Source organism: Rhamphochromis longiceps, linkage group LG3 (genome assembly GCF_057381845.1).
Source record: "Rhamphochromis longiceps isolate RC_006_pf linkage group LG3, R_longiceps_female_GT1.1, whole genome shotgun sequence".
Taxonomy (NCBI): Eukaryota; Metazoa; Chordata; class Actinopteri; order Cichliformes; family Cichlidae; genus Rhamphochromis; species Rhamphochromis longiceps.
Window position 1 is genome coordinate 42,249,101 of NC_140559.1, and position 26,310 is coordinate 42,275,410.

The window sequence follows — 26,310 nt, forward strand, 5'->3', positions numbered from 1 at the left end:
ATACGAAAGGAAAAATATATGTATATATATTCTTATATGTTATTAATCTTATTTCTGTTTCCCGTTGTTCGTGATTGGTAAAACAGCACCGGAAACAGAATGTCTACGTATTTTTTATTTTTGTTTACTGTAGCCAGCTGGAATGCTAGCTAAGTAAGCTATGCTCGGATTGGCATGAATTGAGAAATTTGGTATACTTTTATTCAAGAAGTGTATTTAGGTTTCTTCGGGGAGAACATTGCGTATTTGCTTTGCCGCAGTATCGCGTGAAGTGAAGGTATGTGATAAACTTGTCCTTAAAACTACAGTCATTAGCAAAGAGGGCCAACAAGTGAAATTCATACTGGCTGTATGTAGGTCAAACTGTAACGACAAAAAAAGTACATCAGATAGAACTGCAATGTGCTCACGATATTATCGTTTACGTTTTTCATTTTCTAAAGTAGCGTTGTCGGTTCGTAACGTTATAGATGATCGAGGTTGTGGCCTCTATGGCCCGAGGCTCAGTGTTTCTGGCCGGGGAGCTCATGGAGTGTCTTGTAACTTTCACCAACCCGATGTCTCATCTTTCCACCTCGGCGAGCAGGTAGGATTTTACAAGTTTGCTCCTTGTTCAATGAGATTAAAAATAAGGGAATATCAGCCATGTGTTATTCTTTGTTTTGACTGTCGTATGTTAATATGCGGGCTTTTAATTAGAGTAGGTTTTGTTTTGGCAAGATTTACAGAAAAGGATTCTTAATAATAACACGTTTCTGATATCCTGCTGTTAGAATATTTTGTAATCTAAATGATTTCTTTATTTCCTTGGGAAGTATAGAGAAGGTTAGAAGGATTTACACGTCTTCTGGAAGGATCTAGAAAAAGCGTGCGATGGTGGTGAAATATATGAGGACAGCAAAACAGTGGTGAGGTGTGCAGTAGGAGAGACAGATGGATTCAAGGTAGGGGTAAGATTACAACAGGGATCTTCTCTGTGCCCCTTCTTGTTTGCAGTGGTGTTGGTCAGGCAAGAGTCCCTGAGTACTGAGGTGGTGGTATGCACTGGAGGGAAGAAGAATGAAAGTCAGTAGAAGCAAGACAAAATGCATGTGTGTGAATGAGAGGGAGACAGATGGAAAAGTGAACATTTAAGGAGACAGGTGAGTGAAGGAGCTTAAATTCCTGGGATCAACTATCCACCCAGGCAGGTGGAAAAGAGGAAGACCTTAGAGGAGATTCATGTAGTGAAGGAGGAGGGTTGGGTTAACAGAGGATGCTGGAAATGGGGTGAGGTGGCGGTGGGTGATCCACTGTGGTAACCTGTAAACGGAGCAGCTAAAACAGGAAGGAGTTGTTTTTTTTTATTTCACTTCTTTTAACACAGTTATTAGGATTTATATGGTGTCTTGTGACCTAGTGTTGTTGGTAGACTGTAACACAGAGGACACTGAAATAATTGTACCCTTGTGTAAGCCTTGTTGTCTGATTCTGATTTTTGTTCCAGTGAGATGCTGGCATGGGCCAGTGCCCAGATCCACTGTCAGTTTCATGCAAGTGAGAACAGAGTAGCCTTGCCGGCTCAGGGCAACAAACAGGATGTCCAGGCTGAGAGCGAGACTGTGCTCATCCCAAGCAGAGGTAAGAAATAAAATATGAAATCTAAGACTGGCAGAAATAGTATAAACTTATCTGGGTTTCCCCAATCTTATAAACAGTACATTTGCATATTGACACCACTTCAGTGGATGTATGGGTCATACATCCAACTGCCTTACAGCCATGCAAGGTTCACAAGGTGAATTTAAAAAAGAACATCCCCAATACTGGATAAATTTGCTGCTGTGTCTGCTAACAAGTCTTCACACACAATGAAAAGTAGCAACATATTAGTAGCCTTTTTTCCATAGCTTTCTTAGTGTGTAATACATTTAACATCTCCTGCTTTGTTCTCCAGGAGAACGAGGGCAGTGTGTGCTGGACACTCCTCCTAAGATATTATTCTGCGACCTGCGCCTGGACCCTGGAGAGAGTAAAACATGTACATGTCTTTACATTTGTGGGAAAAAGTTAACAATAATGTGAAGTGAAATATCTACACTGCTGTTAAAGAATGAAACACTTAACACAATAATGATGAGGTTTCTAGATGGTTTCCCATACATAGCATTATCTCATTTGTGTGTGTGAGACTCAGTCTTGCAAACATTGTCATTCTTTCACAGACTCATACAGTGAGGTTGTTCCCATTGATGGGCCTCCCAGTTTCCGTGGTCAGGCGGTGAAGTACGTCTACAAACTGACCATTGGCTGTCAAAGGGTCAACTCGCCCATCAAGCTACTTCGTGTTCCCTTTAGAGTGTTGGTTCTGCAAGGTGAATGGACTTTTGACCGACTCTGGCTTTCATTTTACAGTTGTAGCCACAGAGAAACAGGGGTTGAAAGATCTTTGCTTCGGCTGTAGTATAATATTAGAACGACAGCAAAACCAGAGAAGTATTGGCAAAAAAAATACTGTGGATATAAACTTTTGTTGTGGTCTCTTAACCAGGCATGTAGATTTTCATTTTTCTCTGGACAGCAAAAAGAGTCTGATTATGTCACAGTTACCAGAGCTCTTTGCTTTATAGAAAGTACTTAAAACGTTGCCAAGAAAATTGACTTTAAAAAATGAGAATCTTTTATCTGATGTTGGTGTTTTTTGCATGTACCCACATAGGCATGCCAGAGCCTCCATTTCCCCAGGATGAAGAGGTTTGCCCCTCCAACCCTTTCCTGGAGGAAGAGGAAGTGAGCCGCAGGGACTCTCGGCCTTTGGAGAGAGCACTGGACATGTTAATGGTCACCACCTCGAGGCGCTACCCCCGTGAGTCAAATTCTCTGCCCTTCTGCTCTTTGCAGGAGTTTAAACTCTAGTTTGTGCAAATTGTTTTTAACGTAAGCGTCACCCCTTTTTTCTTTGGGAATATTTTGACAAATTAAACTGTTTTCTCACTATTTTAGTTGTTACATTCACATAAGCGTGTACATCTATAAAATGGTGGCTTCATTCGGTACCTGAAAGGCAAAAATAAAAGCAGCAGATTCTTTTTGTGTCTCCACATCTGATGTGTGTGTCTTTGTTTTTTCCAGATATGTTTAATATCACCAACATGCGTGGGAAAGTAGCAAAGTTCTGCATCTTTAAGACTGTTTACAGACTCGGGGAGGACATCATCGGCACGTTTAACTTTTCAGAGGGAGACATTCCCTGCCTACAGGTGTGTTTGCTCTACAATTTTCATACGATGCACTTTCCAATTCAGTCACCCTTTGAATTTTCTCTAAAGCTGTGTGTGTGTGTGTGTGTGTGTGTGTGTGTGTGTGTGTGTGTGTGTGTGTGTGTGTGTGTGTGTGTGTGTGTGTGTGTGTGTGTGTGTGTGTGTGTGTGTGTTTGTGTTTCAGTATTCAGTGAGCCTTCAGAGTGAGGAGGAGATCCAGCAGCAGTACCAGCGTAGACCAGGACAAACTCCCAGTGTGACTGGACACGGGCGACATCTGGAGTCTTGCCTCCACACAGCCTTCAGCCACTTCTCTCTTCCCATACCCCTGAATGTCACGCCGGGTTTCAGCAGAGACATTGGTAAGTCACTCAAGCTGAATTATGTCTGACTCACGGCTCAACCATATCTCAACAATTACTTGTAGATCAGTGTCATACAAACTAAGTAGGCATAGTTCATCAATTGCCTATATAAGCTAAGCACAATTCCAGGTTCCTACTATCATTAGTTTTCTGAAAAAAATTTCAAGCGATGAATGTCAGGATGTTTTTAGATGTTTTCCTTGCATACATTTTCAGAAGGCATCTAAAAATGACATAATCTTGAAAAGTCCTTCAAACTTTTCTGAGTGTCTGTACTATGGCTCCATATAGACTCTCAGTAGTGTGGATGAAGTTCAGATAGAATGAATGTCCTATTGCTGACAGCAGATTCTGCAGCACAGGCCTGTAGAAACATAGTTTTGCAGGTAGAGGACTTAGATATTGTAGCTTCTCATATGCAAGGCACAAAATATGGTTCAAAATAAGTAAAGACATTGCAGCTGTGACTACAATGTAGCTTGCCATCGCCAGTGTGTGAATGTGTGTGTGAATGGGTGAATGACTGAATGTAGTGTGAAGCGCTTTGGGGTCCTTAGGGACTAGAAAAGCGCTATACAAATGCAGGCCAAGGATTTCATAAATATTAAAGTTTGAATAAGAAAGTTTCATCTAAATCGAATACGATATTCCCCTGGTATGACACCACATCCTAAACCCATATTAACCTCTTTCAGAAAGCGTGAGTTTGTGTTAGCCATATCAAATAGATGTTCTCCATCATTTTCGTATGTAGTTTTCAAAATATTCATATTTATGTATGACAGCCAAAGATTATAATAAATTCTAATACTTGTAAAATTTAATGTTTTTAAGATAAAGGGGCTAAACTTCACCCAATGCTTCTTACTTACTTCTCACTCATAATTTGTAGCAGATGTTCCAAGGCAGTATTTTAACGTTTTTATTAAAGTACCGGCCAGGCTTCCCAGATGAAGTGTGAGTTTTCATCCATTATTTGATGGAGTGCAGGATAAAATGATCAGTTGTTATGCACGATGCACATTTTGTTTCTGAACCAAAACAACACCCTGTGTAAGCTGGGCTGAGTCATAATCGGGCTGATGCTGTGTAGTCTGAACCTGGATAATGACAATATCAATTACACGTAAACTCAATGTGCTAACCACAGAAGAGAAGGACACAAAAACCAGTGTGGGTTTACAGTGCCTTAAGGCAGTGACTAAATTTTAATAAAAATGATTCACACCTATTAATATGGAAAGTTTTACAAGCATGTGGGTGACGAGCATTCCTTATTTTTCCTTGTGGCTGCACACTAAGAAATGTAGGAACGTGCCGGCAAAAGAGTAAAAAAGGACACGACCGGGAACATCTACACATAAACCTAGGTACTTTTCATAGAATGTATATGAAAAGAAAATTACTTACTCCGGCTCTTTTGTTTATTTAGTGACCCTGAGGTGGCGCCTGCACTTTGAATTCGTTACTGCCCGGGAGCCTATGGAACCGCCCACTGTCCTGCAGAACCAATCAGAGGTCACAGTGTGGGCTGGGGCGGAGCATGTGGATGTGGACACCTTCAGCTGGAATCTACCGATCAAAGTCCTGCCCACCAACCCGGCTTTGGCTTCCTACGTGTCCCAGTTTACAGGGACCAACACCATTACCATTTAACGTGTGTGTGTGTGTGTGTGTGTGTGTGTGTGTGTGTGTGTGTGTGTGTGTGTGTGTGTGTGTGTGTGTGTGTGTGTGTGTGTGTGTGTGTGTGTGAGAGAGAGAGATGTAGATGCACATTTCAAGAACAAAGACTCTCCTCCGATGGTTAATCAGAGCTTTTTCTTTCATCTGGAGCAAAACGCTCAATCAAGATGTAAGAGAAAATTAAAAGCGTGACTTAAATCTCTGTCATTTCTTCATGTAAACAACACTTTTATTTGGAGGTTAAATGAGTTACAGCAGCAAACAGGTCAAACTGAACAGACATTTATATTAAAGTACATTTATATATTTACAGAATGTCATCAGTGGGTTAATTAAAGATAGCAGTTGGATTAATATCAGGATCTTTGAACAAAGAAACACTTAACGGTTTGATGTTATTTAGCATTTTAAAATCCTGTAAACTTAAAAGGAGTTTCATAAGAAGCTCGGCTGGGATTAGACAAGTTGCTAACTGATATAAGCGTAAACAGAAATTAAAATGCTTCTAAAGCAGGCAGGGACCTATATTTTCTACATCTGTTAAGACTTCAAATTATTTTGTGTAAATTGCTGCACATTTGCTTAAAAATTGCTAAGCATCATATTCCCTACATGAATAATTCATATACTGAAGATGAGTAATGGTTATGGATATCTAACTGTAATGAGTATCGGCTCCATGGGCAGGCAGAGTGGCGGCAGAGTTACTCAGTGCTAGTTGCGTTCCAGCCTTCGAGATGCTGCTGCAGCTGAAGCGATCCATGGCTCGGGTCCTTGTTCGCTTGACCCGGGGAGCAGGGCAGGCGGGGGTCAGCTGACTGGACTAGAGACACTTTGCAGGTCACTTGCTCCACCTGCACTTCACACCATGCGGGGAAATCCACCGGCCGATGCACTCTGGGCAGTAATTAAGAGGAAGGTAAAGCGTGTCAAACCTTCTTTGCACTTCTCACTTCACGCTTTAAAATGTAAACTTTTTCAGAATCAGAATCTCATTTTTATTGTTATTTTTGCCAAAAGCACAACGATATTATATGCGGTCCCATTCAGTACAAAGAAAGCAATCTAAGTACTCATAAAATACAAAAATAAAGAGTTTCTAACAAATAAAGTATAGAGTAAAAATAGAATCTAAAAACATAGATATGTACATATCTATGTGTGTTTGAGTCAGAGATTGCACAGGTTAGTGACATTCTTGCTACAGCCCTGGGATATTTTTTTGGGTACCCACAGAAAACTCGAAACACTTTGTCAAATCTGAATATTTTTATGTGCCCAAATGAAAACATGTAATTTGTTTTATTGAAAAAAAAAACAGAAGCTTATAAAAGTTGTGATAAAATGTAATTAGAAACATTAAATATGACCATATTTGGCTTCTAAAGCATTACCTAAAATATTTCAAAGTATCTGCAAAGTAAGGCGCAGCCACCTGTGATTTACAATAGTAACACTAGAATAATATCAGTAAAAAAAAACCACACAGACAAGATTCCTGCAGACTAACAACATTTGTGGCCACTTTCTTTATTCTTAAGCAAAATATCTGGTGAAACTGCTGTTCCACCATGAAAACAAAGTCACTCAGTCTCTTTAAACCATGCGGTTTAGAAAATGTTGGCATCTGGACACCAAATCACACCGTCTGTTTGTGTACTCACGTCTCACAGCAACCGACCCCAACAGGGTGCAGACAGGTGCATTGCATGCAAGCGTTGTCCATCCAGGTTTCACCCAGTGAGTAGTGCCTCCCCTCGTACACACACAGAGCTGGACGAACACATGGTGGGGGGAAGAGCTCAAAATAATACATTTTTTTATAAACTGATGGGGTTTTTTTAAAGGTAAATGTTTGGGTTTATTTTAAAAAGGGTTATAAAGAATTGGATCTCACCTCTGGAGCTGAAGTGGCACTCCATGGGTGCAGCAGAGCCACCGCTGGTCCACAGAAGAAACCCTATGGCTCCAAGCAACAAGTGAACCCTGGAGAGCTCCATCTTTATCACGTCTGGTCAGCTTGTGATTCCTCTTCTCCTTTTCTTCCCTCATTTATATGCTTTGAGGGTTCATGACCATGGCGTGGAGGTGTGGCTTGCACCGTCATGTGGCCCACAGACTTGGCTGTGGAGAGTGTCAGCGGTGCCATCCGTTGGGAATGAGGAGGTGGAGGTGTTGTGTAGAGGGGAGGGTAAAGTTGTATCTTGGCACGCTTTTGGCACTCTGGAGATCTCCTCGATGCGCTTCAGCAGGCATGAACCTCCGAAGTGTTAGAAACAATGACACATCCACGCGGTGACTAAGAGAGGGAAGGGTAGCAGAGAGGTGAGATGGAGGGCAGAGAGAGAGAAAGAGCGGTTACGTCCAAGGAGAGAAGGAGGTGGAGAGAGAGGGCGATGGAAATGTAAAACATGATTCATCATCATTCAGCCTCCCTCTTGGTTTTTGTGAGGATCACCGCACAGCCCCAGAAAATGTGCCGAATATAAATTTTAAATATATAATCATGATTCTGCGAGGTGCTTTCAGCTCTGGCAGCTACATATGTCCATAGTGTCCATATGCCACAACTGTGTGTCGTTCAATGCGGTCTTCTCTCTCCATGGTTGTTCTGCTTTTGAATGGTTCTTCCTGTTATAAGGAAGTTTTTCCTTCCCACTTTCACCAAACTGCTTGCTTTTCGGGAATTCTTTGATTCTTGGGGTTTTCTCTCTCATGTGGTGAGGTGTTTACACTACAATCTAAAAAGCGCTTTCAGGTGACTGTTTTGTGAACTGCTACCATACAAATGAAATTCAATACTGAAAGGAGTCTAAATGTAATCAAATTAAAAGGGAAGGAATGAATTGTCAGATGTGGGAACAACATATGTGAATGTAGATCAAGGGCTTTTGTAGATTTAGATTTCTTTTAACCTGATGTAAACACTTACATGGGACTTTGGATGATAACATATTTCCTGCTATATGATGGAAGTATGTTTGGGGAGTGTTTAAAAATCAAAAGACTCCGAGAGACCAGGAGTTTAATGAGCCTAAGGCACAATTCCAGCTTCAGTATCAATAAATGATGGATACTGAAAGCTAAATGAGAAAGATGTACACATTTCTTTTGGAGGGATTTTTTATTGGGTTTAGTTGATATTTTGGGAGAATTAATTAAGTAACAGTTTGTGGAAAGTGGAGGGACAGTGGGAGACTGGCCATCCTAACTGTATCATAATGAAAACCTTAGTTACAGCTGCTTACAATTTCTAATTATTTGTCATTTAAACCTAAATTCTGTGTTGCAGAGTTTATTAAAAGAGTGTGTGTTAATGTAGATGTTGGCTGTTCTCACTTTTTCCTGATTGCTTCCTTAGCAGGATGTGGAGCAACATAGGGAACAGAGCTCAGTCATCTTGATTAAGAACCCCCAAGGGGAAACGGGTAATGATGATGACGGATTTTATTATTTCAGCCTCCTGCTCTTTTGCACAAACCTCAATTTACCACTGACCAAGCCGACGCTAACATCAAGTTTGTTTCAAATTCTTTTATATACATGACATGTAAATCAGTTTATAACTTTTAGGGAGTGTGTCTCTTCTGGAATTTTTGTTGATATTCCGTCTCTCTCCAGTAAAATGAGCCTACCATAAAAATATGAAACTGTTCAGCAGGGGATCAAATAATTATTTCCCCACTGTAACTAAGCTAACATTTAAGAAAAAGATTTGACTGAAAAAAAAATCCCAAAAGGTCCATGTCAAATCATTTAAACAACAATCAAAGATAAAGTTTGAACTGCTCCTCTTATCACAGTTGGTCACTGGAAACATGTGTCTTCATATTCATAACGTCTGTAATGCAGACAGGTGTATTTCTTTGTTGCCCGGTTCTTTTGCAATTTTTCATGGATTGTTCATCCAAGGAAAATGGCGTTAAGTCAAAAGTTAAATATGTCATCTGAGCATATGTTGCAGTGTGGTATCAATCCACACGCCAACAAAACCTTATCTCATCTTCTTCCACTTGTTTACTATCTGCAGGCTGAGCTCGAGGTCATAGGAAAAATCCTCTCATGCCTCTCACAGGAGCCCCCGGGGCCCTGTAACATGGCGCTTTACATGCCTTCTCTCTATAGTTCAAGAGTGTTGATAGGTCTCCCTGATCGACCAAGGGTGCTTCTTCTTTCACTCAGTCCAACTCACAGTTGCCTCTGTCGGGCAGCGCAGAAGACTAAGGTGTCAGTCAGGCTACGTAAAGGCCTGATTGAGGTCAGTATTTAGATGCAGATGTTTTTCCATAGTTCAGCCTGGGTGGCGGAGACCTCCTCGGAGCCTATGGGGTCCCATATGCTGGCAAAGAGTTCACAGCCTGATCTGACAAATATGTTGTCGTCAGTGCTGATGGAAAGGGAGGACCTCTGAAAACAAAAGATTTTCCTGTCACACACCTCTCGTCCTTCATGGATATGCACTTAATTGGGTACAAGTGTTTTTTAATTGGGTTGGGAAAAGTTCACAGAGCATGAAATCCTTGTCTTTAGCATCGTCAGTGTTTCACAAGTGGATTGTTTGTATTGATTAAATGGAAAAAAGCTAAAAAAAAAAAATAATAATCAAAGGTGCATCAGTCTCTTTTTTCTCATTTTTAAACTAAAATTTACACTAAATACTTAAAAATTTTAGTGAATATCAGATTAGAAATAGACAAAAGTAGTAGTAGACAAAAATGGCCACAATAGATGGGAATAAAGTCGTAGCCCTTCCTCAACGGTTTTCAGATGAAAACTGTAATCAATCAGGTAAACATAAAGGTGCTGGGTCACCTGCACTTTACACCTACAGGAGCTGCTCAGGCACAGAAGAGGAAGGAGTTTTGGAGCTCTGCAGTTATAAAGTCAGCAAAACTTTTACCCACTATGCACCTCAGCACTCAGTCACCTGCTCTGTAGTGGTCAAACACTTCATGGCTCAGTTATTGTGGTTTCCTGAACACTTCCACTTCTGCTTATGATATGTTTTGTGTGCAGCATTTTTATATTTGGTGGTGTGCTCTTTAGTTAGAGTGCATTTGACCCCTTAGTGAGACTTGTTAAAAAAAGCTTTAAAACCAGCTCATCTTGTATGTTACGTTTAAATTGATTTGCAGCTTCACTGTTGATTTTTTTAAAACTGTATTTTGTTTTTCTTTAAAGTTCTGCTTTTATTTTAAATACTTTGGAATTATATTTCTGCTGTTTTGCCTTTCTTTCTGTGCCATATGCAACATTTCTGTATATATTTTGCCAAAAGCGTTTGCGTGTCTACCTTCAAACGCATATGAACTTGAGTGGCATCCATTTTGTAATCCACTGGGTTTAATATAGTGTCAGTCAAATCTTTGTAGCTATATCACCTTCAAGTCTTCTGGGAAGGCTTTCCACAAGGTTTGGGAGTGTTTATTGGAATTTTTGATCATTCTTCCAGAAGCACATTTGTGAGGTCAGACATTGATGTTGGACAAGAAGGCCTGGCTCACAGTCTCTGCTCTAATTCATCCCAAAGGTTTTCTGCTGGCTTGAGGTAAGGACTCTGTGCAGGCCAGTCAAGTTCATCCACACCAAACTCGCTCATCCATGTCTTTATGGACCTTGCTTTGTGCACTGGTGTGCAGTCATATTGGAACAGGAAGGGGACATCCCCAAACTATTCACACAAAGTTGGGAGCGTGAAATTGTCCAAAATTTCAACGGCCAAACCCAGACTCGTCTATCAGATTGCCATCCGGCAAAGCGTGATTAGTTACTCCAGAGAGCACATTTCCACTGCTCTAGAGTCCAGTGGTGGCGTGCTTTACACCATTTTGCATTGCGCTTGGCGATGTAAGGCTTTGATGTAGCTGCTCGGACATTCCATGAAGCTCTCTATGGTTGTTCCTGAGCTAATCTGAAGGCCACATGAAGTTTGGAGGTCTGTAAGACTGACTCTGCAGAAAGTTGGAAACCTCTGTGCACCATGTGTCCACTGACCATGCTCTGTGATTTTACGTGGCCTACCAGTTCGTGCCTGAGTTGCTGTTTTTCCCAATCGTTTTCACTTTGTTATATTTCCACTAACAGTTGACTGTGGAATATTTAACAGTGAGGCAATATCCCGATTGTACTTGTTGTATAGGTGGCATCCTGTCACGGTACCATGCTGGAATTCAGCATCCCTTTGAGCGACCCATTCTTTCACAAATTTCTGTAAAAGCAGTCTGCATGCCTAGTAGCTTGATTTTATACACCTGTGGCCATAGAAGTGGTTAGAACACCTGTATTCAGTGAATTGGATGAGTGAGTGAATATTTTCCCCAGTGTATTTGTGTAGTTCTATTGATGTAGTTCGTGTGCACTGCTCCTTTAATATAAACGTTCCGCCTCTTTTTTTACTTCCTTCTTTTCCGCATCAGACTCGGTTAATCAACCCCACGATATGACAATCCCACGTTCAGTCGTCTCAGTCACTATATCGCAATTCGACTGCTCTCGCCTGACTGTAGGTTTCGGTTGCTGCTGTGTTGTGTAGGTAGCTAACAAAAACACCAAATCATGCCCGGCGAGACAGCCGTTAGAATTATGTCTTTATCGTGAATGTAGGCAGTTAACATCCTTTTAAACTCGTGTCCGGACCTACAGCGTCTCCAGCCGTGTGGCGGGACCTTTAGCTGAGCTCTGCGGGGTGCTGATCCGAGGCCTGGTCGCAAACACAACCGCTCGCAAAGTCTCCTATAACTGTCCGGGATTTCATGTTGAAGTCATCCGGTCTCTGGTTGGAATTCAGAGTTTCCCCGTCGGAAGATGGACACTGATAAATTCAACTATGTTTACAGCTGTGATATGGACATCAATGTTCAACTTAAGATGTGAGTTTTTCACTGAGTCTCTTTGGGTCAAGGCGGCGTAAACTCCTGTATCTTGTGACCTCACGCGATGCTTTCCTTTGTGTGTGCGCGCGCGTTGTGTCTCGTTAACACGTTTTTCTGACTTTGAAGTTTGTCCAACACATTGTTTGTCGCGCACACATAAACCAAACAGTCAAACAGGAGACAGCAGACTGCCATCACAAGCCCCAGAGTTACGATTTGCTGTTCTTCTCTTACTTTATGTGCAAATGTAAGATTATCATGCATTTGCAGTAATTTTAGGTTATATGAAAGTATAATTACATTACATTTGTACCTACAGAAAAGGAAGAGACAAGCCTTCTTCTGTTCATCAAGACTCAGTCCACATGTATTAGAAACACTGGTTCTGCTTTACGTCGTTCTGATGAATTACAGTGTTGTATTGTGTTTATTGTCCTTTTTGGGGTGGGAGGAGAGACAGAAGCACTGTTAGGCCAGTCGGTTGCTTAATGTTACCATCATGACTCAGGTAGCATATGCCCCCCTGAGCTAAACTCTTATTATCTGAGCTCAGTGTGTCCTATATTTAAATCCTGTGTGCAGCTCATGAGTTTTATTATTGCATTATGATCGTATTATTATTAAATAGCTCCACAATTTGGTCAGATTTTCACTGGAGTTTTCTGCCTCCAAATGGGGGTGACTACACCTGCAAGATAAACAGATCATTTATTGTTTATCCCCAACAGGGGGATTTATTGTGTAGCAGCAGCAGGATAATGAATAAAAATAGTACAGTCGACTGTACTACTAGTAAGACTGAGATAATGCAAGATTATTGCAATGCATTCATAAATAATATGCCCCTTGTGAGTCTAAGAAACAGCTGCAATAAGCTATAATGCAGAAATATGTGTGTGGACTCTTATACCTGACAGGTAAGAGTTATTGTAGAGTTTTATAGAATGGTAGGAGTGTGTGTTACCTTATTTAACAGCAGTCTGTGTATCTTTCTGTCATTTCTGGCCATTTGTTTAAACACAAATGTACTTTGAGCATGTTATAAATCATGGCCGGGGTATATTCCCTTTTATTGAAGGCCAGAAACCTCTTTGCTGGTGGGGGGAGCTAGTGCTGCGGTATTGAAATTCTCAGTAACAGCAAATATCTTTTTTTTTTTTTCATGGTATCTTGACTAAATACAGTATTTGCACTCCATACTTGGAGGGTTTTCTTTATACGAAGAGCAAAAAAGGTGAGTTAAATAAAGGTTTGCAGCATTGTTGGGGGATATTTTGACTCGGCAGGCTTTGAAAATCTGTTTTGTAGGAAACACAAAAGAAATATTGACTTACTTGTGAGAAGAGAAGCTAGACAAGTTGGAGCACTCTTGATAACATCAGCAAACAATCAGACTGCAGCTCCACACTCTGACCTTCTCTTCTCCCCTCTTTCAGAGGCAGTTTAGAAGGAAAGCGAGAGCAGAAGAGCTACAAAGCGCTGCTCGAAGACCCGATGCTGCGCTTCTCTGGGCTCTACCAGGAGAACTGCTCGGACCTCTATGTAACCTGTCAGGTGTTTGCTGAAGGAAAGCCTCTGGCCCTTCCTGTTCGCACCTCGTACAAAGCATTCAGCACACGCTGGAAGTAAGAACCATGCTGGGTTTTAGTGTTATTATAATATGATGTAATGCACTGATTATGAGGTTGTAAAAGTCAAGCAAAGGAATTTTTTTCAAAGTTCTGTAGCAAAATGGCCATCAGCTACTCACTTCTACATGTGCATTTTATTTTCTCTGTTTATCCTGTTTTCCGGTGCAGCTGGAACGAGTGGCTGCGGTTGCCAGTCAAGTACCCCGACCTTCCCCAAAGTGCCCAGGTTGCTCTCACAGTGTGGGACATTTATGGGCCCGGCAGAGCCGTTCCAGTCGGTGGAACCACCGTGACTCTGTTTGGCAAATATGGGTAAGTGTGTCCTTGCTCTGTTACTTTTGGCAGTGGTTTCCAGGTGATGTGTCAAGGCACGCTGGTGAGAGAAAAGTCTAGGTTTGCCTTGCAATTTTTTATGACATTTCCCTATTATTACAACACACAGATACATGTAGGTCCACATGTTTTATGTAATTTTACTAATGTACTCCCCTGCAGGGAATTTTAAATCAAACACGGTAAGAAGTGATTGAAGTGCAGACTTTCAGCTTTTATTTCAAGAGACAGCATGGACACTCAAGTTTATGAATGTGGTAACTTGAGAACGAGGCTATGTAGGATTTTGAAGTTGATACCTGAGGTGCATCTACCAAAAATCTCGAATGACTTTGAATGTCAAGTTCAGAGGTCAAGTTTTCTGAAAGTCTCGTGAATGCGATACTTCAAGGAGAAGTTTTAATCTGATACCATAGGTGCACGTCAAAGTCAGAGGTCAACTTTTATGAAAATCAGAATTTTAAATGTATACCATAGGTGTGTCTACTAGGAGGCTGAGGCGTAGCACAGGCGGTCGTCAGCCAGTGTCAAAGTCTACAATCAAGAGACGCCTTCATGAATCTAAATATAGAGTTTAGAACGAGGTACAAACCACTGGTTACGCAAGGAGGTCAGATTACACTTTACCAGAAAACGTTTAAGAGAGCCGACGCAGTTCTGAGAAAAACAGAACTTCGGTGCATCTACCTTTGACTGATGAAGTGAAGATTAACTTGTAACAGGATGATAGAAGAGAAAAGTATGGAGAAGGTAAGACGGAGGAGAAACATCAATGGAAGCAAAATCTAGTGTCATGCTAGGCCCTTGTATTGCACTTTTGGGCCACCAAAAGCTCAGTCTGAAAAGAAGAAGTGATAACATGGCAGGTGACAGTGAGGCTATGTTGTGTAGTTGTGAATACAGGTGGACCTTGACATTTTGCCTTGTCCTTTGGTCTGCTGTGGTCTCCAAAAGCTGCCGTGCTGAAATCAGTGTTTAAAGGTCTGAGTATGTAGTAGTGTGCGTGAGTTTAAATACCTTCCTCCCGTCCTGCTCTAGCATGTTCCGGCAAGGGATGCATGACCTGAAGGTTTGGCCAGGCGTGGAAGGGGATGGAGGAGAGCCCACAACCACACCGGGACGCACCAGCAGCAGCCTGGCAGAGGACCAGATGGGCAGGCTCGCCAAGGTATAATATTGTATACATGTGTGTGGATAGGAAAGAGGAGGATGATGATGAGGATGAGTGATTAAAGGACTGAAAGGAAAGGATTGGGCAATGAAGTAGAGTCAAAGGTGAACAGGAAACGTTGGATAAAAAGAAACCATCCAATGCAAAGCACTGTCTAAACCATCATCTGTTCCAGGGCCCTGACCTGGAGGTACTCAGTGATGTGAGTACCACTGCAGGAGTTAGTGTTGGCAATGCAGATTATGTGTGTGTACTGTATATGTATGAACAAGGCCATGGCCAAAATGTATCTGCAAATAGATTTCCATTTGTATAACACGGTATGAAAATGATGGTTACCACATCAGGACAATTCAAACTGTGGCAGGGACATTAAGTACTCACTTCCTCCTCGTGTCAGACCTCTGTTCACTTTGCACTGTTCTATGTGGGAAACCTGTAAACAGCATAAATCTGTTCAGTGTGTTTACAAATACATTTTGATCCAGGTTTTGGTGTGAAAACTTTTTTTTTTGTCTGTGAAGATGTATGGCTGTGTTTTTTTTTAAAGCATTTACACACATCAGTTTTCTGCTTGTTATGGAGGATTAAAACTGTCAAAATTAAGAAATGAATAACTTGAGATACATTAATAAACACTTAATTCAAATATCGTTCAAATATGAATATTGTTTGCTAAATATTTAAAGAAATGCTTAGGCAAAATAATAAATATATGAAATAATATAATAGTAAAGTATGTCAGTATTTTGTGAAAACCTTCTTTTTGACATAACTGTATTGGAGAGTCACCATACCGGACTGGAGGCTAACCTTTCTATCATGAGCCAACTACACACTTAAAATGACAATAATAAAGCCTATTTATCTGCATAATGAAGTATAAAGAAATGCCAAAATAAAAGAAATACGTATGGGAAACACATTAAGGACATATAATACCTAAATAATATAATACAGTACTTTTTTAAAATAAATTAGAAAATTATGTGAAAGTAAATAAACAAGTGAATTGTTACAAAGGTAAGAAACAGGAAATAGAGTGCATATTGATTTGTTTATCAGTTTTTTATTTTACTCTATTTTTGATTTTGGCACTTTCAGTCCTCCATATTTCACATGTTGGTGTGTTTTCATGTGTGTGCATGGATTTCATATTTATGTGGACACACAATTATATTCATTGACTCGTTGTAGCTTTATGGGATACTTAGAAGAGGTTATCAGGGAGTACATTTTATTTCAACGTTAGCTAATTTTATTTTTAAATTTTGTTTCCTAAAACAACTACACTGATTCCCCATGTTTTATTATTATTATTATTATTCATCATAAATGCAGCTGGCTTAAGTATATTAGAGGTTGTGTTCAGGCTGCTACCAGTTCATATGTTGTTTTAAAGAGTAAGTATTTATTCTACGCAGCTGAGTTGTGGGCTTCCTGTTCGTGGCCAAGTGTGTGCTTACATTCCCAACACCCACACTCACTAACTGATGAGTGGACTGGCTGCTGAGTGTGCGGAGATGCTGGATTGGCCGCTGGCACTGTGCATGATCGGTCGGGCTGTTTGCACACCAGCCGCCATGCTGTGATCAGTTCAACAGAACGGCCGTTTCTGTATTTTTCTCTTTTGATTTTGCTAAAATTATGTGCTCATTTCTCTGCAAACCTTCCCATCTCTCCATCCAGCTGACAAAGGCTCATCGGCAGGGCCACATGGTGAAGGTGGACTGGCTGGACCGGCTGACCTTCAGAGAGATTGAGATGATCAATGAAGTGAGTTTGTTAAGCTCGATTCTGGTTGCACAGGCCGACTCTGCAGTCGAGTCGAGAAAGCATCAATAAGATGTACTATGTGAAGATTAGTCTCAGAAGGATATGAAGGCTTATTTAGGAGGAATTGAATCATCAACTGTATTTGCGGTTCAATTCGCGCTTATTTACATTTTTCAAATTGAAAAATGTGAAATTGTCTTTCTGCAGAGTGAGAAGCGCAGCTCCAACTTTATGTACCTCATGGTGGAGTTTCCTCGTGTCAAATCAAATGACAAGGAGTACAGCATCGTCTATTATGAAAAGGTAATTTCCTGATTATTAGTGGCAGCACACAGCAGGTAGATACCACGTGTTGGAACGGTGTCGGCTGATTGGTCTGTTCTCCTTTGTCGCCATTAAGGATGGAGACGATGCATCACCAGTTCTTACCAGCTGTGACATTGTCAAAGTTCCCGACCCACAGATGGGGATGGTGAGAAAATGATTTCATGATGTTGAAGAAATATAAATGTTGTGTGCTAGTTTGCTCACACATCATTTCATTCACATGCTGTAACTTTGGCTTTTCTTTTCCTTCACAGGAAAACCTGGTAGAGAGCAAGCATCACAAACTGGCTCGTAGCCTTCGCAGTGGGCCCTCAGATCATGACCTGAAGCCTAATGCTGCCACACGTGACCAGCTCAATGTGAGTAGCTAGCAGCTACTCAAGTTTTAGAACTACAAAAAAGCTATGACGCTGTGTAAAACATAAATCAAAATAACATGCAATGATTGGTAAATTGCACAAACCTACAGTTTATTTACTATAGAACAAAGAGAGCATTAAATCTTATCATTTACAGCACATGATATCAAAAGATTGAGAGTATATGGAGAAATCTCTGTGTGCAAGGGACAAAAATCAGTATTGTATGACTGTGATCTTATAGCCTTCATGGAAAAAAACACGATTCTGTCATGGAAATCAACACATGGGCTCATGAACCCTTCCATAAATAAATCCTGTCTGTGAACACAGTTCTCTGTCAGCATCCACAAATGCAGGATAAAGCTCCATCATGAGAAAAAGAATCCATATGTGAACACGATCCAGAAACCCATTTAAAATGTACTGAACTGGAAACTGTTCTGTGTTATGTTTATACACTGTTGCTAAAAGAAGACGGATGCTTTTGAGTGTAGACATCACAAAAGATCAGTGAAAAAAAAATGAAAGAATCGTTAGAACAATTATGTTTCTATAATAACTTTGCTTGCTTTAATCTAAAATTGTTTGTTTGCATGTACAGATCATCGTTAGCTACCCTCCAACCAAGCAGCTGAGTTCTGAAGAGCAGGACCTGGTGTGGAAGTTCAGATACTACCTCACCACACAGGAAAAGGTGTGCTGCTGGTGTCTTCCCCGTTACAACCAAGTGTACATTACTATGTGTAACTTCCAACTATTCCTCCCCCAGCGACTGCTGCTGCTACGTCTGTATACATGTTCAATGATTCCTCCTCCTCTGACTGCAGGCCCTGACAAAGTTCCTCAAGTGTGTGAACTGGGATCTGCCCCAGGAGGCCAAGCAGGCTCTGGAGTTGCTGGGAAAGTGGAAGCCCATGGATGTGGAGGACTCTCTGGAGCTGCTGTCATCCCATTTCACCAACCCCACAGTGAGACGCTATGCGGTGGCTCGGCTACAGCAGGCTGATGATGAGGTAGGAGGACAGGTCGTGTGTGGGTGGAAAAACCTTTTAAAAACTTGAATACAAATATGTGTTTTTCCATTTTATTCTTTCTTTCAATTACTTGAAGTCTGACTGTTATTTGTTCATGTGTTGTATGAAACTTTCCAACACGATCAGCTCCACTTCCTCTGTAATGGCAGAGCAATGCAACCAGAAGTATAAAAGCCACCAACAATCCCTATCACTACACTATAGGCTCGGCGGGGAATGCAGGACTCTAAATCAAGCTTAACCAGGAGTATTAAATCAATTACATTGAAATCATAATGATAATTCCTGTCTCTCCTCTCTAGGACCTGCTGATGTACCTGCTTCAGCTGGTGCAGGCGCTCAAGTATGAGAACTTCAGTGATATTCAGGGTGGTTTAGATCCAGGCAGCAAGAGAGATGGCCAGGGACTTTCAGATGACGCTGCATTGGACAGGTCAGTACTTTAAAGCCATTCTGGTTAATAAATGAGTCAACACCGCTGATCGCATTAGCTTCTCTTCTGGCTCTGAAACTGAAAATGTCTAAAAGTGGCTTTGAGATGACTCAAGTATGTGTGTGGTTTTTTTTGTTCACTTTCTGGGTCTAAATTTACCCCCAAATGTTCCCCAGCTGAGAGAGCATCAGCCGATCTGCAGGATCTGATTATTTCTCTTTCAGAAACCGCGATGAACTCATTGAATGTTATGATTTTACTGGCAGATCTGCAGCTGGATCCAGACAGCTGCAGATCTGCCACAATGCTGTCTTACACGTGGAATGAAATAAGAATGAACAATGCACACATTTTAAAAAGAAGCTGTCAGTTTTAAAAATCAGCTGTCAGTAACATATACACAATCCTTTTAAGTAGATGTGTAAAACTGTCACATGCTTTGCAGTTCCCAAATTCTTTCTGGCTCATCTGGATCATCCACTACGCCACAGAAGGGAAAGGAGGGAGCTGACAGTGAGAATCTAGAGGTGAGCAAATAAAAATCCCCATAAAGGACCTGTGGACAGTGCGTTGCTCTGTCATGTTGTCCTATCAGTTGTTCGTAACACAGCATTGTGTCCTCATGTCTTTGCAGCAAGACCTTTGCACGTTCCTGATCTCTCGTGCTTGCAAGAACTCTACACTTGCCAACTATTTGTACTGGTGAGTCCTCTTTACAGTGCTTTTTGTTTTCTGCCTGGACAAAAAGAAGTTAGTCATAAAAATGTGTGTATAAATCCACGTTTCTTCCTCAGGTATGTGATTGTGGAGTGTGAAGATCAGGACACACAGCAGAGAGATCCAAAGACCCACGAGATGTACCTGAACGTCATGAGGAGGTTCAGTCAGGCTTTGCTAAAGGTCAGATTTTTAACTTACTTTGGCAAAGTTAGCTGATGTCTCATCGAGTGCGAGTTAGTGTTATATATCATGTCACCCTGCTACTCTGTAAAAATCTATTTGCATCCCAATGCTTTTACCAATAAGGTGTCTTGTTTTAATCACTTTCTGCCTTCATTTATCAAAGAGCATACCCAAAATAACGCTGCCAGCTGTGTCATAGTTGGATCATAATGTTATAAAAATAAGTCTCAGTGTATTTTCCTTTGTTGGACTTATATTATTAGATGAGATTTAAGGATATTGTCAAGAAAAAGAGTTTAGAGTTGAGTGTAAATGGGTCATTTTTAAAATTCTGGATTGTTCCAAAGTTGCCCCGGTCTGATAAGCCTGTACAATAAAAGCGGCTGACTGATGTAATATGTAGCAAAGCTTTATAGAACTGACTGTGTGTGTGTGTCTCCACTGCTGTGTGCTCACACTTTTTCTTTTCTCCAGGGTGATAAGACCGTGAGGGTGATGCGGTCGCTCTTGGCTGCCCAGCAGACGTTTGTAGACAGACTGGTGCAGCTGATGAAGGCTGTCCAACGGGAGAGCGGAAACCGCAAGAAGAAGGTAGCAAAGATATTCAAAACAGCTTCGGTGTTAAATGTGCTTTTAAAAAAACCCACCTGTGTAGGCTCCCATGTTTTTTTTATATCTGAGTAAATCAACAGATATTTCCTGAACATGGTTTATTTATGAGAAGTGTTTGTATTTATTTCCTGTTTTAATACGCAGCAGTACACTGTCCTTTTAATAAAAGCACTCCTTATTCACACATACAAACACTTAATTGACTTCGGTGTGTGCTCCTGGTGACACTGATCCTGCTTACTTGTGTTAATGTCAGCAAACCTTCATGTGTGTCTGCAGACAGAGCGACTTCAGGCCCTGCTGGCTGACAACGAGAAGGTGAACCTGTCAGAGATCGAGGCGATTCCGCTTCCTCTGGAGCCTCAAATCAGGATCAAAGGCATCATCCCAGAGACAGCCACACTCTTCAAGGTACAGAAGCCTTTACCTCATCCTTTCGCTGTCACGACCAATTAAAAGGCATTAAAAGTGCTCCCCAGTCTCGCCGTTGTGAGACTGGGGGTGTAGCTCAGGAGGCCATCTACTAATCTGAAGGCTGGTTGTTTGAACCCTGGCTGCTCCAGTCTGCATGTTGAAGTATCCTTGGGCCAGATGCTAACCCCAAGTTGATCTCTGTGTTCATCAGAGTGTGAGTGTTAGATAGAAAGGAAACAGTGCTTGTATGAATGTGTGTGAATGGGCGAATGTGATATGTTTGAGTGCTCAGTTAAAGTAGAAAAGCTCTATATAAGAATCAGTCCATTTACCATTTAAATAAACTGCTAACATGAGAGAATAAATGGTGATTTGTGGCACTGTAAATTCAATGATCAGGCAGGTGGAGTAGCTAAACAGCAGCTCAGCTACAGCCTTCAGACAGTTTGTAAATGTAACCGCGGGTGTGGTCATTACTCATCAAAAGTGCAAATTTGCTCACTTCATCGTTCATTTCCTCCATAGCATCAGATCTCACACAGAGCCTCTGCAGGCACTTAAGAGGAAATAGACTGTCTTTTCTCTTACTAACAGTGTGTTTGATGCACATTAGAAAAACAGGGGTGCTTTCATGTTTAATTTCACTATCAGGTACTTATTTACTTGTACTTGATGTGATCCCCTGACCACTGTGTTATATCCCTTCAGTCGTCAGTGGTGCTGTTAGAAAGGCAGAGGCTTGAATGTCCGCCTTTGATTTCAGTGCAGTTTGCTTTGGTGCAGATTGTCCTGATTACGAGCAGTATCTATGCGAAAATAAAAGGCTTTTCTCTGTGTGTTTGTGTGTCAGAGTGCTCTGATGCCCGCCAAACTGATCTTCAAGGCTGAGGATGGAGCTACATATCCAGTCATTTTCAAACACGGAGACGACCTGAGACAAGATCAGCTCATCCTGCAGATCATCTCGCTCATGGACAAAGTAAGAAGTGCTCGTTAACAGACGGGAATGCCCCCAGGAAGTTGAAGACGATGTTTTTTGCTTAAAAAAATATTTTAGCTCATCACTGACGAGAGACAAAGTCCAAGATTATCTTCATAAGTCAGGAGTCTGTGTCAGTGTGTATCATCATTTTTTTCTGTCTTAAAGCTGTTAAGAAAAGAGAATTTGGACCTGAAGCTGACACCCTATAAAGTTCTGGCCACAAGCACCAAGCACGGTAAGAAGAATGAAGTAACTCAGCAGCAGCGTTTTAAGCTGTTATGATTTCAAAGTATTAAAGATGTTCAGCCTAATGCAGAAAACGTGTTGCGTGCTTAGGTTTTATGCAGTTTGTCCAGTCGGTTCCTGTCGCTGAAGTTCTGGCTACTGAAGGCAACATCCAGGTGAGCAGAGTTTGTCAGAGACACGGCGCGTCAGGGCGCTGCTTTGATTTAAGTGCTCATTTTAATCCCGTGTTGACAGAGCTTCTTTAGGAAGCACGCGCCAAGTGAAAAAGGGCCGTACGGCATCAGCTCAGAGGTGATGGATACCTACGTCAAGAGCTGCGGTGAGACGCTCGTAACAGATCGGTGCTCATTTAGTTGCTGGAGGAGCCGATTGAATATCTGATCAATGTGCCTCTCGTTATTTCCCAGCTGGTTACTGTGTCATCACGTACATCCTGGGAGTGGGAGACAGACACCTGGACAACCTGCTGCTGACAAAGACCGGTGAGGCAAACACACTAACTTACTAACATCAAGCCTGTGTGTCATCTCTAATGTAGCTTTAGGTAGCTGTGTGACTTCCATATGTTTACAGGGCTTATTTGTTAGATTATTATCCACTGGCACTGTATCAAAGCTTAAAACGACTGGACTTAAAGGACAACCTTGCAAGCGCCCCAGTAGATGTATCTGTTTTTCTTAGAAATCAGAGGCTAAGGAAAGCTCGTTTCTGTCAATTGGGAAAAAATGTTTTTTTCTTGATTGGTAGACCTAAGTTGACATTGGAAGTTAATATCTCAAATTTCTGACTTGAAAATTCACGTTATTTTCTCAGAAATTTGAGTTAAGAAGCTTCCGTAGTTCCACGCTGGAGGATTTCATGATCTCAGAAATCAAAACCTCCTACTTTCTAAGTTTTTTTTTTAATTGTCACATTTCTCCATCCAGGGAAGCTCTTCCACATAGACTTCGGCTACATCCTTGGCCGAGACCCCAAACCGCTGCCTCCGCCCATGAAGCTGAGCAAAGAGATGGTGGAGGGTATGGGAGGCATGCAGAGCGAACAGTACCAGGAGTTCAGGAAGCAGTGCTACACCGCCTTTCTTCATCTTAGGAGGTACATGCAAACACATAAAAGCAAAACGATGATTCTGAGCCAAGCAAACTGTGAATATGGACAGTAACAACACAAACATACCAACATGGTTTTAAGTGAGTTTATTTAATCAGTGGATTAAAGGGATATTAAACAGGACTAATCCATCATCAGACTGGTTTTAACTTTTAAAAAGCAAAAAATCTAAACTGTATAGCAGCTTGAAAAGTCTTTAAATTTGTCTGAGAAAGACGTTTAATGACGATGATCATTGCTGTGATTGGAAAAAACACTTTGATGTGAATTTTACCAAATATTGTCTTTGATTAATCATCCTTGGGAGTTATATTTTACTTTTACTTGCACCTTTAAAGCTTGAAAAGCTACTTTCAAGTAAAACTGCAAACATGTAATACAAGGAAAGCATTGTCAGTTTTTAATGGACACCACTGTAGCTAATGTGCAATATGCTCCTCGTCTTCCACTTCCTCAGGTACTCCAACCTGATCCTGAACCTGTTCTCTCTCATGGTGGATGCCAATATTCCTGACATCGCTCTTGAGCCTGACAAAACTGTTAAAAAGGTAAGGTGGTTGGTAGCTTTAGCTCTTTACCCTTTGAAAGTCTGCTAGGAGTCACCCTTAAAGCTCTTTTCAGGGCTGAGGTCATTAAGGGTACTGGGGAGATCAGATCGGTTGTCTTTGTAGCCTCCTACAGAAAGTCTTTTGTTTTCCTGAGGGGGATTAAGAAGACACTAGCTGTCATGAAACAAATCATGCTTTATTTATAATGAATATTGTTCAGTAAAGTTTAAGTAAATTTGAGACAAACTGAGTCAAAGAGCTGTTACTGCACTGCCATGAACCTGTGATTAAGATTACAGCGTGATCCTGTGGAGCATCCCATTATCTGTAACCAAGAAATGTCTGGTTAACCCTTAAAGTTCACATTACTTAAACCTTTGGGACCCAAATATCACACAGGATGAGTCATTTTGTAATTTTGGTTTTAACCTCCTAAGACCCGAACTCCTCCACATCATGCGTTTTTAATTTCTCTTTGATATTTGTTCTGATTGGGACCTGATGAATGTAAAGCAAAGATTTTTTTTTTTTTGCCTAATTTTTGTTTCTAAGACAAATAAGAGGATATTCGTTTAAAATTTCAATAGCACAGTAGCAGTAGAATGTCCTCATAAGTAGATATCAGGCCCTTGTAGAGCAAAATTGAGTATTTTGGTCTAAATAACCCAAAATGTGATGTCCACATATGTGGACGGCAGGTCCTAGGAGGTTAAAATGATAAAATAACTATCTTCGTTCAGGAACCATTTGAATTTTCCCTCTAGCTCAAAATGGTTGGGGAGTTAAAGTAATGTGAAGAGCATCTGGTAAAATCCAGGTGGAGGTGAATGCTTTGTGCTACAGTGATATAATATGAATATACCTGTAAAGCTTGTCTTCTGTTCTCTGCATTTGAATTTTGTCTCTACTACAAACGGAGTTAAGGTCTTTTAAAGCGCACTTGTAAAATGGTCCTGTGGTAATTCAGTTCAGTTTTATTTCTATAACAACAAATCACCACAACAGCTGCCTCAAGGCGCTTTACATATTATTTTAAAGACCCTAAAATAATACAATGATGAATAAAGGGTTAATGCGTAGATATTTATGTGGCTCCAGGTGCAGGATAAGTTCAGACTGGACCTGTCGGACGAGGAGGCGGTTCACTACATGCAGAGTCTGATTGATGAGAGCGTCGGAGCTTTGTTCGCTGCTGTCGTCGAGCAGATACACAAATTTGCACAGGTAGGTGTAAATAATTCAAAACGCAGAAGCTAAATAGCTGATAGCATAAGTTTACCTTTCTTCCAATACCTCCACCAAGATGAGACCCAGCTTTTCTGTTGTTCAGCGTTCAAACTGCTGATTTAAGCTCACTTTGTTCTTTCCCTTTTCAGTATTGGCGCAGATGAACAGAGGAGAGAGGCTGAACTGGACTGAACTTGAGCAGCAGGATCAAACTGCTCCGAGCCGACCGACGCCGTCTGCGTGGGTGCACGTGTGAGTGGGAGAAGATGAAAGGAACCCAGTGACACTGTTAAAAAGGCCAAGATTGCACTGCCAACCTTTACTGCAAGACGAGGACGCTGACGTCTTTTATTTGCTTATGTATATATCGTGTATATTAAATCCTGAACGAATGATTGAAATCTAATGTATGGCCAAATAAAAGACTGTTGTTACAACTAAACGACTATTTGGATGGTCTGTGTATTTTTTCTTTTAGCGTTTGAGTCCAAAAAGGGTGCTGACATGCAGCATTTTTGACATGCAGCATGTTTCTTAATTGAGCATTGCTGCCCATCTGCAGACAGCCATACTGTCGACGCTGGGGGTGGAAACAAGTCGAACCCCAAGAGGGCCGATGAGTCACTCAACGAGTGACTAAGTATTTCCTGCCTGGCACAGAGACATGAAACATAAGCCAGTGTGTGTGATTCAAGCAGAAGATATACATTTATTAGTATTCATTTCTGATAAGTTGGTTATTTGTTTTACAAGTGTGTAACAACAAGTTAAAATATGTTAAATGACCCAGAGTGTTTGGTCTGTTAGTTATCAAGTTCAGCCTTACTCTAAATGAAATAATTATTTCATCACCTGCTCGATTTGTAAGTTTACTCATTTACAAAGAAATGAACAGTCTCAAACTTTTATGGGCAGAAATCTGTGCCATCAGAAACTGAATTTGAGTAAGTTAAATTTGAATTTGAATTGCTCAGATTGAATCTGAATTGTAACTTGAATAAATGCTTTTGAAAACTGAATTTGAATTAGTCTAATTTGAAAT

The 26,310-nt window shown here is 41.0% G+C and overlaps 3 protein-coding genes across 4 annotated transcripts; 2 read left to right on the plus strand and 1 right to left on the minus strand.

The window, feature by feature from the left end:
* Positions 1-110: 110 nt before the first annotated feature.
* Positions 111-5,363, plus strand: rgp1 (GP1 homolog, RAB6A GEF complex partner 1). 2 transcript variants are annotated; one of them, XM_085398371.1, is made up of 9 exons: positions 112-277; positions 471-586; positions 1,487-1,620; positions 1,937-2,020; positions 2,205-2,354; positions 2,699-2,845; positions 3,112-3,239; positions 3,424-3,601; positions 5,037-5,363. In XM_085398371.1, exons 2-9 carry the CDS (start codon positions 471-473, stop codon positions 5,258-5,260), a joined length of 1,161 nt encoding a protein of 386 aa, XP_085254497.1. In that variant the 5' UTR covers positions 112-277; the 3' UTR covers positions 5,261-5,363. The 2 variants fall into 2 exon arrangements, with proteins under 2 accessions (XP_085254507.1, XP_085254497.1); XM_085398381.1 differs by lacking the exon at positions 471-586 and having other exon boundaries at positions 111-277.
* Positions 5,364-5,467: 104 nt separating this feature from the next.
* Positions 5,468-7,287, minus strand: msmp1 (microseminoprotein, prostate associated 1). The gene is made up of 3 exons (XM_085398393.1): positions 7,185-7,287; positions 6,952-7,060; positions 5,468-6,184 (listed from the first exon to the last, which is right to left on the minus strand). The coding sequence occupies exons 1-3, from the start codon at positions 7,285-7,287 to the stop codon at positions 5,992-5,994; spliced, it is 405 nt and encodes a 134-aa protein (XP_085254519.1). The 3' UTR covers positions 5,468-5,991.
* Positions 7,288-11,736: 4,449 nt separating this feature from the next.
* Positions 11,737-25,714, plus strand: pik3c3 (phosphatidylinositol 3-kinase, catalytic subunit type 3). Its single transcript, XM_085398404.1, has 25 exons — positions 11,737-12,156; positions 13,596-13,784; positions 13,959-14,102; positions 15,162-15,291; positions 16,984-17,070; positions 17,278-17,373; positions 17,471-17,542; positions 17,652-17,756; positions 18,361-18,453; positions 18,587-18,772; positions 19,096-19,226; positions 19,672-19,753; positions 19,861-19,928; positions 20,021-20,126; positions 20,604-20,720; positions 21,021-21,152; positions 22,006-22,134; positions 22,303-22,372; positions 22,474-22,538; positions 22,618-22,702; positions 22,791-22,865; positions 23,310-23,478; positions 23,951-24,041; positions 25,140-25,265; positions 25,418-25,714. The coding sequence occupies exons 1-25, from the start codon at positions 12,092-12,094 to the stop codon at positions 25,430-25,432; spliced, it is 2,628 nt and encodes an 875-aa protein (XP_085254530.1). The 5' UTR covers positions 11,737-12,091; the 3' UTR covers positions 25,433-25,714.
* The last annotated feature ends 596 nt before the right edge of the window (positions 25,715-26,310 follow it).

What these genes read in the sequence shown, in the direction of transcription:
- msmp1 (XM_085398393.1), bottom strand. Translation starts at nt 7,287, where the DNA reads ATGGAGCTCTCCAGGGTTCACTTGTTGCTTGGAGCCATAGGGTTTCTT. An exon ending in GTGCCACTTCAGCTCCAGAG is followed by an intron (nt 7,061 to 7,184) that starts GTGAGATCCAAT and finishes GTGTTCGTCCAG; the next exon opens with CTCTGTGTGTGTACGAGGGG. An exon ending in GGGGTCGGTTGCTGTGAGAC is followed by an intron (nt 6,185 to 6,951) that starts GTGAGTACACAA and finishes ATTACTGCCCAG; the next exon opens with AGTGCATCGGCCGGTGGATT.
- rgp1 (XM_085398371.1), top strand. Translation starts at nt 471, where the DNA reads ATGATCGAGGTTGTGGCCTCTATGGCCCGAGGCTCAGTGTTTCTGGCC. An exon ending in CTTTCCACCTCGGCGAGCAG is followed by an intron (nt 587 to 1,486) that starts GTAGGATTTTAC and finishes TTTTTGTTCCAG; the next exon opens with TGAGATGCTGGCATGGGCCA. An exon ending in TGTGCTCATCCCAAGCAGAG is followed by an intron (nt 1,621 to 1,936) that starts GTAAGAAATAAA and finishes TTTGTTCTCCAG; the next exon opens with GAGAACGAGGGCAGTGTGTG.
- pik3c3 (XM_085398404.1), top strand. Translation starts at nt 12,092, where the DNA reads ATGGACACTGATAAATTCAACTATGTTTACAGCTGTGATATGGACATC. An exon ending in ATCAATGTTCAACTTAAGAT is followed by an intron (nt 12,157 to 13,595) that starts GTGAGTTTTTCA and finishes CCCCTCTTTCAG; the next exon opens with AGGCAGTTTAGAAGGAAAGC. An exon ending in CTGACAGTGAGAATCTAGAG is followed by an intron (nt 19,754 to 19,860) that starts GTGAGCAAATAA and finishes ATGTCTTTGCAG; the next exon opens with CAAGACCTTTGCACGTTCCT.